The sequence below is a fragment of the Mugil cephalus genome, chromosome 5 (assembly GCF_022458985.1).
Source record: "Mugil cephalus isolate CIBA_MC_2020 chromosome 5, CIBA_Mcephalus_1.1, whole genome shotgun sequence".
Classification (NCBI taxonomy): Eukaryota; Metazoa; Chordata; class Actinopteri; order Mugiliformes; family Mugilidae; genus Mugil; species Mugil cephalus.
In genome coordinates, this window is record NC_061774.1 from 20,083,590 (window position 1) to 20,097,422 (window position 13,833).

The 13,833-nt window shown below is 45.4% G+C and overlaps 1 protein-coding gene across 1 annotated transcript in view; it reads left to right on the forward strand.

Annotated features, from left to right (window-relative positions):
• The window catches only part of gpc3 (glypican 3), a 112,405-nt gene that overhangs the window by 77,500 nt on the left and 21,072 nt on the right, over positions 1–13,833 (forward strand). The window contains exon 6 of the mRNA XM_047585957.1: positions 3,256–3,367. Coding sequence (XP_047441913.1) covers positions 3,256–3,367 — 112 coding nt within the window. The remainder of the gene's footprint in view (positions 1–3,255; positions 3,368–13,833) is intronic.

Here is a 13,833-nt window from a genome sequence, read left to right on the forward strand (position 1 = left end):
TGCGATAGGAGGGTGCAGGGAGGCAGGCAAGGAGACAAAATGATGAGAGATTACAATATCTTGCAGCAAGCCGTTGTCCGTGTCATCCGCGAGGGCATGTGCCTGCAAATTCACTCTGTGTACAGTTCCACTCTGAGATTTGTTCTGGATCATCTTCCATTATCTCCAGAGATAGGAGCTTCTCCAGAGCCAGACGTGGCATTCATTCCGTGCATTGTCTCATGCAGATAAATTTAGTCGGGGCGGGAGGGAGGGATGAGCACTGGAGGGGTCCCTGGTACTCGAGCAGTGATCTTTGGAGCTAAATGAGGCGCCTTTTATCAGCCGTGTTTAGCATCCCACCTGGAACCAAGATCAGAGGAGCAACACTTTTCACCACATCAAAGAGCGCCACACTGATAAGTGTGATAAAGATGCGCGCCGTATCGACTCAAAACATTTCCATTCCCCTTTTGGATCTAATGGCGGTGTAAACTCCTGCGCGTGTGATAAGCGATTAAAGATAAGATCCCATTTCAACTGTGAACATTTAATTTGGGGATTAAGGAAAATTAAGGACATGTAAAGAGTGTCACTCTGACTTTTTTTTAACGAGGCAGGAGTTTATTTTGTTGTCCTAACATAAAACGTGATTTAGGCCAATCATCACTTGCATTTGCATGTGTGAAAGGCAGCCTTTCTGTTTTTTTTATCAGGGTTTATTGTGTATATTCATATTTCATTTATTTAACATTAATTAACATCTGAGTAAAAATGAGTTTGGTTGCCTCTTGGCAATAATATTTACCTAATTAAGAGCGTACAGACATGCTAACAGGTCTGTGAGGCTTCCCTGTAGTAGCCTCTTATAGCAGGACTCAATGTCTATCAAATGCTGAGTCCTCTGTGTGCAGCTGGAGAGTCCTTCAACCAATCAGAGGCACTTTGTTGTAAACAAATTCAGCTCCATGCTGCTAAGATGACACATATGACTATGTAGCTGTTTCTCTTCGCCACATAAAGCCTGACCAACCAGTTTGATTGGCGTGGCAGATCTTTGCTGGGGCATAATTAGTTCCCAATGGAGTGACTCTGGACCAAGTTTCTGTCACAAAAAAAAAAAATGTGGGCAGAGAAGTGTGTCTCACCATGGTCCATTTTTTTTATTTTGAGCTAAGTATCAATGTCAGCATAACAACATGCTCGTAGTGTCAGTGCATCATGTCGGTCATCTCAGTCGGGCTTTTGCTATTTTGCAGTAAATATCGTGTGAATCTGAGGCCGATGGGAAGGTTGTCAGGTGGTCTGGTTTTGTTACTAAAACTGAGAATTTAGGAGGAAAGTTAATGGATAACTAAAGCGTCAATGTTCTTCTTTAGAGATTCTGCAATGTCACGAGCAAATTTTATCCAATGTTTGTGGAAACATTGCACAGAAAAGCACAAATGTGAGTCCTGTGGAGATCAGTCTGTGCAGCATAGGTATCTAAACTAAATTTCATCTTTGTCTCTCAACACGACGTTCAGCCACAAGAAGGCAGTGTATTAACAGGAACACAACACACTGTGGACAGAGCACATATGCTGACCTCTGACCCCTCTGGGACTGGAGGTGTGATCCATCAGGTGGTGTGAAAAGCGTTGGGCTTCCTCACCTGGCCTCCCCCTCCTCCCGTCTTCTACTTAAGTTGTTTATTCGGATGTGAGAGGCCCTTATTCTAATAGCAGGGTAATTGGTGCTAGATTAAATTAGGGTTATCACAAGAGGTAATTGATCTGATCAGCCCTGCTGGCAGCAGACAATAACACAAAACCACTTATGTGACAGACCCGGAGCTGACAAACGAAACTATCAGCGGTGAGAAACAGTTTAACGCCCAATTATATTGAGGTAAAATCACCCGACCAGCACTTATCACGTGAAGCGCCAACCTGCCTCGGCTTCTTATCCGCGCTCGAAATCTCCCTCCCCTTAATCCCCCTCCCTCGACCCATACTTCCTCTTTTCCTCCTCCTTAATTGATCACTCATCTCTCCATTATTAATGTGATAATTAGGAGCGGAGAGGGGATGAGATCATGGCTAATAAGAAGAATAAATAACCGGCGAAATGTAATTTGAGTTTAATGAAAAGTCAGACTTAGGGGAGAGGGAAAGACTGATGAATGGAGATGGCAGCTGAAGGGTGTGTGTGTGTGTGTGTGTGTGTGTGTGTGTGTGTGTGTGTGTGTGCGTGTGTGTGTGTGTGTGTGGGCGGCTTAGCGCTTGGGGCTGCGTCACACAGATGAGAACAGAGTATGACCTCATGCTTTACACAGCTACACATACACTCATATCCTGTATGCTGCTGCTAACCCATGATCATCTAAACACACATGTCTCATACGTGCAGGGGCAGTCAGTGATGTGGTGGGAAGGGGTTAAGTCATGGCGCTGCCTGAAACACCTGCAGGGAAGTCTCAACATGAAAGCCTGCAACCGGAGTGAAATCTACCTTTTCAGACGCACACCAGCTCCTCCTCTCGATAACATACACAAGTGTCAACAGAGCAGCGTTTCCTCAGCTACGCATATAGACATGTAAGCACCTGCCTGAAAGCTGGCTGTAACCTAAATATACCCTCCGAGCTAAAGCAGGACGGAAATGCAGGCCAGCTAATGTTCTCTCATTAACCTCAGATGATTAAAAAATATCACTAATTGACCGGTTAATGTGCATGAGATTAATCACCAGAAAAAAAAAAACTTTGCGTAGTGTTTAATGTGTGGAAAAAGAAAATTGCCTCAATATACAGCACGTATATATGTATAGGAATTTAACATTTAAATTTATTTTAAGGCAATTTCCTTATGGTGAAATATTTTATAGTGTATGCCATTTATCACTTTGACACTTTTGCAGTCTCCATACATTTTGTTAATGACACCAAAGTACCTTTAAACCTTTAAGTAAAATGTTAATTCTTCTTTACATTTATAGATGTGATGTCTCCAGTGGGGGAAAAAAAGTGAGCTTTGCTTAGAGCTGAGTTATAAATGAACTTACCAGCTCTGTTGACCGGGCCCTGAAACTGAAACCTGGAAAAACCTGTGATTCCTCTTATCAACACTAGGTGGTGATAAATGCTGCGTTTGGAGCCGCGGAGCGGCGGTCAGCTCATAATGTCTTCCACACATGTAACCAGACTGAGGTTTCAGCTGAAGCTTTTTTAGAAAGATTTCAGCAACATAAGAACTATTCAACTTTTTTCTTTTTTTCTTTTCTTTATCCTATCAGGTTTCCCGGGCCTGGCCTGAAACGACTGCACTCCGGCTCAGAGTCCAGGAGCAACAAGCCTCCTGAGCCAGTCATCAGCCAGATCATAGACAAACTGAAACATATCAACCAGGTGAGCCGGGTTGTGCAGGGTTTGTGTGTTTGCACCAGTTGTTTTTTTTTTTTCTTCTTTTCTTTGCTTCACTGCAGGTTTAATGTATCTGTGCTCTCTAATCTGTAGAGGTGTAATGGTTCACCACAGTGTTTGCTTGACCTCTTGCCTCACAATTGGACATTGATTCCCAGGCTGCTGCAGGTCCCGCTTTCCAACTCCTGTTGGGGTCAGCAGTGGACAAGCGAAGACGGGGGTAAAGTCAGACGCTTTGTGCTGTGATGCACGTCTCCGTCAAAGTGATGCTGGAACCGAAACACAGCAAAATGTTGCCGACGGGAAGCTACTGAATCGACTTTATTCTCACGCACGCGGCTCGAGAGAAAACTCTTCGTAGACACTTATTCACCAAACGTAGCAAACAGGAGACGACCCGTTTTAGGAGGTTACAGGGTTTGTTGTGACGGACAGGAATTATGTCCTCCATCTGCAGTAAGCCTCAGCTTTCATCAAGGCCGAAGCCCCCTTTTTTTTTTTTTTTTCCCGTCACCATGGAAACCACCGTTGGTGTCTGCTGGTTGAGCTCTAAGATGCTCGCAGGATCAACCCCAGGCCCTGCAGATATATGTATCAGCCCACGGATCAGCCAGTGTTTCCTGGTTCCTGGTGGTTGCACTTGTAGCTGTCAACACTTCCAGCTGACCACCTACAGCCCTGCACGCGCGCACCCACACACACCTCCGCGTGTTGTCGTGCGTGCGGGTTTTTTCGCCTGCTTATGCGCGTTTGAGCTTCAGAGTGCTGCAGACCTGTCTCAGTGGATTACAATCCTTCTCCCCCTGTTTAAACAACCTGGGAGATCTAAGGGGCAGCTACGGACCCTCCTCCACTCTGCTCCTGACAACCAGAGACTCCTCAGAAAGAATACAGAGGCCTGCGGGTTCAGGCGCAGTCATTTTCTTATTTCACTTCTGGTGTATTACCTCATGCATGCATGTTAGGTGCCCCCTTCTCCTTCAAAAGCCCCTTTATATGATTCATCCTAGATGTTACTCCGTCTGCGTCTTTTTAAGGCAAGTTTTAAATAGCATTTCGAGGCCTGTGTTTACACCGGCCGCTTTTTCTGTGAGCCACAGAGACGTTGTTCTCACTAGAGTCATTTCTTCAAGTCTAGTGGGAAAAGAAACAAGCTGTTCGTCCATATTATTTGGTGCTAAATGTATTGTGTGTTGCATTTGGTGCATCAAATGTCAGAAGAAATTCATTGCACAGGAAAACTGCTCACAAACACAGTTTTGTCAGAGTGGAAACAGGATGTTGGACTGTGGACTACGGTGGTTGGTTATAATGACTAGTTTGAGTATTATTTTTATTTTTTTTTTGTTGTCGCATTTATTTTCTCTTCCAGATAACTCTTGAGTGTCATAAAAGTTTGCATAAAACTGTGCATGTTCTTGGTTTCTTTTCTTTCTTTCTTTTTTTTTTACTTCTCTTTAGTGATGCCGGTGTCAGTGAGAATCATGTAGCTGAACTAAACCAAGCGTTAATAAACCAGACTCATCCTTTAATCTTAAAAACACAGGACATACTTGTTCTAATGTAATAAGCCTTTCCAAACTTCCTGCATTGACAGGGACAAAGACTCGTACGGCATGATTACAAGCAGAGCTGCTGCAGAGCAGACTGTTTACCATGTGGATCGGGTTCCTGATAGGCTTTTGATGAGATTTCGCGAGAAATTGCAGTTTGGGGAAATGACTGAGCTCATTGTGTTACAAACATTCAGACAATCCCTTAGAAACATGAACACAGCCAAATCAGATCTTCTCAGTAACCTAATACTTTAATTCTAATTGCCTCCCGTGTTGTTCCGATGACATGGCATGCATGTGGACTGATGCTGTTTGCATAAACGCCTGTTATTTATGCAGATTGACTATTCGCATAGGAGCTTTTAGCTCCATATCTGATGACCATACAGCAAGTCATGCGCGATTCTGCTTCAACTCCAGTTTCCCCTCAGATCTCCACTTCAAGGGGCTGGATTAACTTCTGAAGAAAAAAATTGAACGCATTTGATCACATATTTCATGTGCCGTAAAATGTTTATGGCTCTTAGCCATACTTTTGTCCAGAAATCAGATTAAGCTAATATTTTTCAAACCAATCACCACTGCTGGTGTGCACAAAATGACGGGAGCGCCGTACGATGCTGTGCAACCCAAGTCCACCGTATGTTCAGTGGTCACTCCAGCTCGCGGTAACAGTTGAGGCTAGAATTCGTGCAGCTAATCTATCATTTTGTCTATACACATTACGTTTTGCATGAACATTAGCGCATTTTTAAACTTTGCGAAATGTTGGAAACAAACTCATTTCAGTCTACATCCACGCCTGCAACTCTGTGAGACTGCACATAGAAATGCTTTGAGCAATATCAATACTAACACGCGTGTTTATTGTTGCCACTGACTTAGCTGAGTATTAGTATCCACTCTAACGCAAAGGCGATGCATAACATACTCCCTAATAGCATGAAATGGTATGCTTCCTGGCTCCTGCGTGTGCACTCTGGGACTTGTTGCCAACGTTGTCTGGATGGATGAAAGATTTCTATTTTCATTTGCTAACATCAGAGAGCTCACAGCCATATTTAGAAGTGCATACTAAACCATTAGTTATCTAGGCCGTTTACCCCATGTTACCTCGAGGTTTTCATTTTGTGAGGCTAATATCGGTGCTGCCCTAGTAATGTGTGGTTTGGGTCAAGGTAATGTGTACGTAAAATAAGTGACGTTAACCCAAAATATGTTTAGGAAGAGGGCACATGCATTAGATGCAGATTTATACAGATTTAGGAGCATCATTTCATAGACCTAGACCTCTGTGTTGCTGAGACCCAGATAGGTCTTGAACGAAGTTGTCAGTCTGAAATAAATCACATTTTAGAGCGTGGATAAATGGATTGGTCAGAATCAGCCATAAAGAAATGGCCGATGCACTGACTTTAATGGTATTTGTCCAGAAACAAATGTATTATTTTAAATTGATGGTGATATTGTATGAAAAAACTAAACAAAACAAGAGATGACCAAAGTTAGTGGGGGTGAACACGAAACGAGAGCGTTTAGTGGCGATCCATGCAGCAGTTCCTGAGACATCCCCCACAAATCCACAACCCGTTAACCCCCTGAGTGCAAGAGGAAAAGTAGGAGGAAGTCCTTAAATTGCTTGTGACAAATATATAAACTTGCTTGTAATACTAGATTAAAGGACTCATCAAACAAAGTAGGATTCTTCCTCCGGGGGCCATAAATGTCTGTGCCAAGTTTCGTGGAAATGCATCCAGCAGCTTTTGAGATATTTCAGTCTGCACCACAGCGGCGCACCAGCTGACTCGCCGCCGTCCCTGGAGTCGCGCTGCTAATACGACTAAAGTCGTATCTGTCTAGAAGGAGGCACGATGTCACATTTCACCAGAGACACGAGACCTTAAACATACTTTATAATCCCGCTAACTGTTTATTGACTGTCCCCGGTATTTGAAGGTTCCTCGCTGCTCTCGGCTCGCCCACTGTAAACAACCTCTGAGGGCACCGGGGAAAGTGATGTTGTTTAGTTAAAAGCAGTTTTACAAGGGCTCCGCCTTCCTGCCAGTTGAAAGACCACCAGCTCTGGATGTTGCCAGGCTAAAAGCAAATGGACTAATTAACCATGTGATATAAGAGAGAGTGGGCCATGGCTCACAGATAATTGCTTTCATCTGCCCTGCTTATATGCAGAGTGTATGAGTACAGGCCGGCAGTGAAGCAGCAATGCTGCTGGAAGCCGGCGAGCAGAGGGACGTGCTGATTAAGAGATGCGTCATTTCAGCCTCGTGATTGTTCATCTTGTACAGTAGAAGAGCTGCAGGCTGGAGGATGTGTAGATTATTTTACCTCGCAATGCATTCAGCTCCACACTCAGAACATGGGTCACTTCGCATTCAGCGCTTTTACAAGTCCTACGAGGCTCTTTTATCCCGCACACGTTTTTTTTTCCATCTGAACGAGCGTTATTCTCCTTTTGGCCGAAGCGGCGAACACAATCAGTGCTTCTTCCAGCTCGTACTGACCCACTTTCAAGAAAACGAATCAGTCCCAGACCACAGTACGTGTCATAAAATATAGAGGCTGCACTCTCCAACAATGAGGGGAACATGGGACCCCTCCAAAGAATCTACTTCCTTCCAACTTTAATCCCCCCGATGTTTCATTCCTCCGCTCCTAAGTGCTTCGTGACGATGGCCCTGTGAAATGCAGCTATGCGGCGGAAATGTGTCATTTCTCACGTTGTCAGTGTTGATCAGAGTATCAGCAGATACGGAGACAGCTTGGCAGGGAGACCCTTGCCTTTGTGCCTCTGCGAAGCTAAACTAAACACCATAAGAAAGGAAAAAAACCCCGGGTCGGTCGCCTCGGCCTATAAAACAACGTTTTCTCACGCCTGAAGTGGTTGATGTCATGACTGAGCCGCGGCCAAGTCTAAAGTGAGCCCCACACTATAAATGGATGAAGAGAAATGGCTTTCTTCTTCGGTTATTGCTTCTTGACTTGGAATCTTTAAACAGTGCAGGACTGTGAGGAGCCATGGACATTTTTGTTCATGCTTACACTCTGTAACAAATTCCTGTGTGAGGTCCCATCTGTGCGTTGTGACCTGTATATGCAATCTGTTGGAGCTGATAGAGGCGAGTGTACTCCAGCACGGCCTCCTCGGCTCTGACATGGAGCTGAGGGTTTTTTTTTTTTGTTTTTGTTTTTTTGAAGCCAGGTGGACGATTCCTGCAGAGAAGTTGACCGTGTGAACGTGACTCTGCATCCGCGCTTTCATTTTGCGCGAAGTGGCGTCCCTGCGCGGGGGGAGACGTGTCTGAAATTAAAACATTTCATTTTGATGATGTGCTCTTGTTCTGTTGGGGGGGGGGGGATGAGATTGTTTTTCTGAACATCTGTTTAAATTCCCAGAGTATCAGGTTTCTCCTCTGAACAACTAATCTGGCAGGAGATGGTTGAGCTAGTGGCAAAATAGAGCAATTATGTGATTGGTCTTTGATTACAGAGCGTTTCATTTGTCAGATGAGTTTGCCATTTGAAGGGCCAGACCTCCTGGGATTGTTCCGACAGCCCCGTCTTGGCTGTACGACACTGTTTGGAGAGCCACGCTTGGAATGCGCGGCGGACGTCAAAGACATCTTTGTTAACGACGGCAATGAATCTGTCATTTGGGTGAAGAACAAACGTCCTCACATTGCTGAGCCACGGCTTTTATTTTAACTCGCCCAAATGTTTGAGCTTTTACTTCCCTCAGCCGCTCTATCTCTCTCCCTGTTCGCTGCTTCTCTTTCCATCTGCCCAGCTGTGCTGAGTTGTGTGTGACAGACTCCAGCGCTGTCGCCCTTCCCTCCTCCAGCCCCCGCCACCACCACCAACCCCCACCCCCACCCCCTCTTCTAAACCCCTAGATCCCCCCCTCCTCTGCTCACAGCTTCCCAGACTAATTGAAGCCAGAACCTGGGAAAATCCTGCAGGTAGGACAGGAATCCAGGGTGGAAAATAAACCAGATCCCGAGCGCCACAAATTCCATCACGCAGTCTCACTTCCTCCGAGCCACCGGAGCCTGGGCAGCATGCGCTCAACACCTCGTGCGTGCTCGTACAGAAAGCACTCTTTAATATGTAACTCACACACTCGAGCCACGGCGTTTTTTTTTTTTTTTTTACTGCGCGCACACACGCAGTTATTAATCTTGAATGCACACTGGAATACAACTGCGACAGAGGTGATGTGTGTGCGTGAAAACGGCTATAAAATAAATCAACACTTCAAATGCACTTTGAATAAATATAAAAGTGTAATATTACTTGAGCAGAGATAAAGTGGAGGCGGCTTTATGACGAGGCCAGCGTGCGGCGGCCTTTCCCTACAGTGTGTGCTTACAATCAGACTAATAGACACCATGGGTGTCAGACTAGGCCTGCTGTTTTGTAAACTTACACTTGCTAACCTAGTCATTATGCTCGCTCCAGTCAAAGAGACTGACTCCTGTTTGATGTTATTTACTGAAGGTTTTTGAAGCGTTATTTAATATACCCCCCAGGGCCTTTGTCCTCTCGCCCTCCACGTTTTTTTTTTTTTTTTTTTTTATATGTGTGAAGCACGACTGCTCTGGAAGCAGGGGAGGAAGAAGGGTTGTTATGCTGCTATATTTGTGAGTGGGGATAAGCCGTGAGGGTTCTTTAAATGAAGTGTGACACCTGGTGTAAACCTCCGAGGAGGTGCAGGGCGTTTGTGTAGGCAGAGATGTCCACCCCCAACCCCCAACCCCCCACCCCCGCCCGCCAGAGCTCCACAAGTTGCACGTTATCCTTTCGTTTTTTCCGGAGACTTAGGACTTTGCGGTGAGGTTAGGATTTGAGGAGTTATGAGGAGTTATGCTTCCTAAACTTTAGAAATCCAACAAACAGACACCGCTACCCTCTACTCGGTACACACACACACTCCTCTCCCACCCCGGCGCTCTCTCCCCTGCTGACTGGGAGGTCAGACAGAGCATGTGAGGGCCCTTTTCCTCCCAATTAGTCTGCCTGCTAATGAGGCCCAACCATTCCCTCCACCACTGCCGTCCGGCCCTTCTTGCCTCCGTACTTCCACTTCTCCCTCCAACGCTCCGTCCCGAGGCCAGAGCTGAGCCTTGCCACTCTCTGCCCACTCCGCCCCCTTTTTTGCTCCAACACCACTACCGCCCCACTGGGTGTAATTATCACTCAGCCGGCTTATTAAAACCCCGCGGCACAAGACAGGCGCTCGCCTTCTGTGGCGGCGTGAGCTTTCACTCTTTCTCCGCGGATTCTTTTTCTCTGCTTCTCCGTCGACCTGTCAGCGAGCGGGAATACGAACAGCTGAGTCCTCCTGCTACAGTTTCTCGTGTGGTCCGCACACCGAGCTTGTTGTCACTGGACACAGTCACGTGTTGCACCCCCCCCCACCCCCTCCCCCTCCCCTTTGTAGAGGTCAGGGGTCACACTTCCTGTTTCCTGTCTCTTCTAGGTCATTAGAGGGTCTCCCTGTGAGGATCAGAGACCTCCTCTGTTCCTCCTCTGCCTTTTGTTTGGAACGCCGGTGCTCTGGGGGGGTACATCACAGTTGAGGCTCCTCTCTGGACCTGTCAAACTGTTAGCACTGCCTAACTTTATCATTCCAAGGCCCACATTTGCAAGATTGTGGCGGCCCTCTGTGATCGTTTACTTCTCCCTCCCTCCCTAACTTTGCCGTTTCCCCCCTCTCTTTCGCCTACGAGCTGAGCTGCCCTTCAACGGAGTAGCCGGGTTGGTGCTGCTGCCCTACCGGATCGCAGCCAGGTGTGATCATGGGACATGCACTGACGGTCTGCTGATGTTGAAACGGAGGGCTTCATAGCAACACATGACTCTGGAAACCATGTCGATAACGTGTAAAGCAGTCTAACAGCAGACAAAAAGGGATTGTCTGAGGGGTATAATCTGATTTAGCAGCGAGCGGCCTGCGCAGGAATGAGACTTTTTAAACTATTAAACCCCACACAGACAATCAGGCACATTCACAGACATAAGTAAAGATTTTCATTTGGTTAGCCTCAAAAAAGACTGGAAATTGCTGTCATACCTGATATATTTAATACTGCAGGGAGTTAACCCTCTGCATTCATCTGAACTGAATATGTTGGAAAATGTTTTATTCTGTCAGAGGATGAACTGCAATTTATTTAATGTGTGTACACAAGGCTTAAGAGCTGACATCCACTTTCAAAGGTTATGTACCAGAGGAACTACGTCGCTGCCAACAACGTCTAAACATCTATTCAGGACTCTGTCCAAACTGCACAAAATCTGGAAATAAACTTATGGGCTTAGTCAGATAGGTGGAGTGGACACACGCCCAGTTTAACGTAGAGCTGGAGAGCTACTTTTTTCTCTGTGTGTTCTGTTTCCGACTGGAATGAACATCAGGAAATTAATCTTGTCTGCATTAACTGTCTGAGGCTGGCTCCCGTTGCGTGACATACTCGACAGATAGGGGAAGACAAGAGGGTGAGGCAAAAACACAGGGAGAAGAATGAGACAGCGCCGCTCCCCCTCCCCTTTATATTTCAGATTCAATAAACGTTGAGTAATGAGTCAAGGAGAGCTGGTGGGAATGCAGGGCAGGCTGTGTCGCCTGAAACGGCGCTCAGCCTGCTGAGGAGCTTTCCATGACTCACTCTGTGGAAAGTGCCTTCTGTCATTCCTCTGTCTGTCCCTCTATCTGTCTCTGCTCTCCCATCATGTGCCTCGTTCATTTCCACTCTCGTTTTCTCCCAGGCCTCTGAGCTCCAAACAAGGATGCCTGCCAACGTGATACAGACAGAGCGGCTCAGGGGGACATGTGGGGGATTAGGTGCAAGGAAAGTCCATTTCCTTCATTTATCAAGAAAAATAGTCTGTGCGGAAAAGTGACGTGTTTGCCCAACACAGTGACCCGGGCGTTAGCTCCTGGACTGGTTTAAAAGTACACTTTTTAGTTTTACAAGAGCTCTAATATAAATCGGAGACAATTAGATCCCCTTTGTAGCATGCCGCATTTTATTACGTCTAACCAGGCCATGGAAAGCACATTAAAATAAAGCCTGTTACATAAAAAGACTGAGTGTCTGTGCGAGACTGACTTCTCACTATTGTAAGATAATATAATTAGTTGCAACGTGGGTCTCATTTTAAATTCTCGTTTAGTTCTGGACGTCAGCGGCTGTAAAATAAACCGAACACTGATGTTACAAAAACTGCAGTTCCTTGAACGACCACTTGATGCTTGATGCTCTAAAATTGAACCAATCTCCAAAGACTTCCCAATGTAAAATACTCAACTTTACAGCAGAAATGAACAAGTCTACATCATCGCTAATGGCTAATTGACTCATTAAAGTATAACTCTTAGCATTATTAGTTAGTGGTGACAGAGTCCTATACTGAGCCACTACTGGCTTTTGTTTGGATGTATAGCGAACGAACAAATCCAGTCTTTCCATTTTTCCACTTTGATTAATTAAATAATACATTGCTTCCAATAAATTAGCCAAAAATGACATAAACCACCAAAAACAGCAATGATTCGCATGCAGTCAACAACTGTTTATCTTCCCCATCAGCGTCATTGCCACAATAACCAATCAACTTAAAACACCTGTCACAACCCGTGTAAACACCGCCCTCCTGTGGCTCGGAGGAGTATTGCACCCAAACATAAATTATGGCTCTTACAAGTTGTATCAAATGAGGATAAGGATTAAATAAGGATTAAATGTATGCATGACTGAAGCACGGTTTATACCTCTGCAGGACATAGATGGTGTAACCTACGCATTTAGCCAACGCCGGTGCGAGACATTTATACTTGTACGATCATCAGTCTGGCTCACTCTGTGCTGGTTGGTGTCTCTTTTACTTACCTGATTCACTTTCAACAGTGGCGACTGAAACTTTCGCCAAAATTTCAACAAACCTCCTCAGTTAACCTTTCCTCAATGTGCTCCATCTATTCGGATCCAAAACAATCAACTTGAAAATTGCTGAGATGGAGAAGTAGCGGAAACACGCTACTACCAAGTGGACCAATCAGATCTCTTGCTGTCTGCGTCACTGTGATGCATAGTTATATTTCTGGGGAGGTGCATGTCAGGTTATGGCGTTAGGGTCTGAGTAGGGTCTGGGCTGTCTCCATAGCTAAGGCGTACCCTCCCAGATAAGAAGCCGTTTTGCCCACGTGTCACCCACCTACCCAGTTCCACTCACTCTGCACATCTTTAACCATTTTTGAATTATCTAAGAGTGAGGAAAGATAAGGCACTACCAAGATGGTGGCACCCAGAGACACCACACTGAGCTTTAAAACTGCTCGTCCCTAGAACTATGAGTGGGTCACAGAGGGTTTGCACATCTTTACATACAGTCCATGTTCTGTATACTTAATAGTACCAATAATAGTATGCTCAATAAGTGGAGATTCTTGATAAAAAGGGAAAGATACACACCGTCAGACATGTTGTAAACAAAACCTGAGGTTAGCCAAATGTGTTTGTAGGCCACACAAAGTTTAATAGTAAAGTTATCACCTAAACTATGTTGCAAACGCCCTTCACTTTACACACAGACTCCTCGGTTCAGCTTTGACCTATGACTGTATTTGGGCTGCTTTTCTGTGCGGTGACGGACTATTACCAACATTTTGTATGAAAGAAACCTGTCTGACTGTCTAAATACTTGCGTCTTGGCTCTTCAGACAAAACTGCGTAAATCATAACTAGCGTGTTAGCAAACTATTTCCTATGTACACATCTTGTTCCTGGCCAATTGATAAATTCAAGTTCTATATAAACCCTCTTGAACCGTCTGGAGAGCTGAGGGGAAATACCGGTCAGACTCATGAACAAGCAG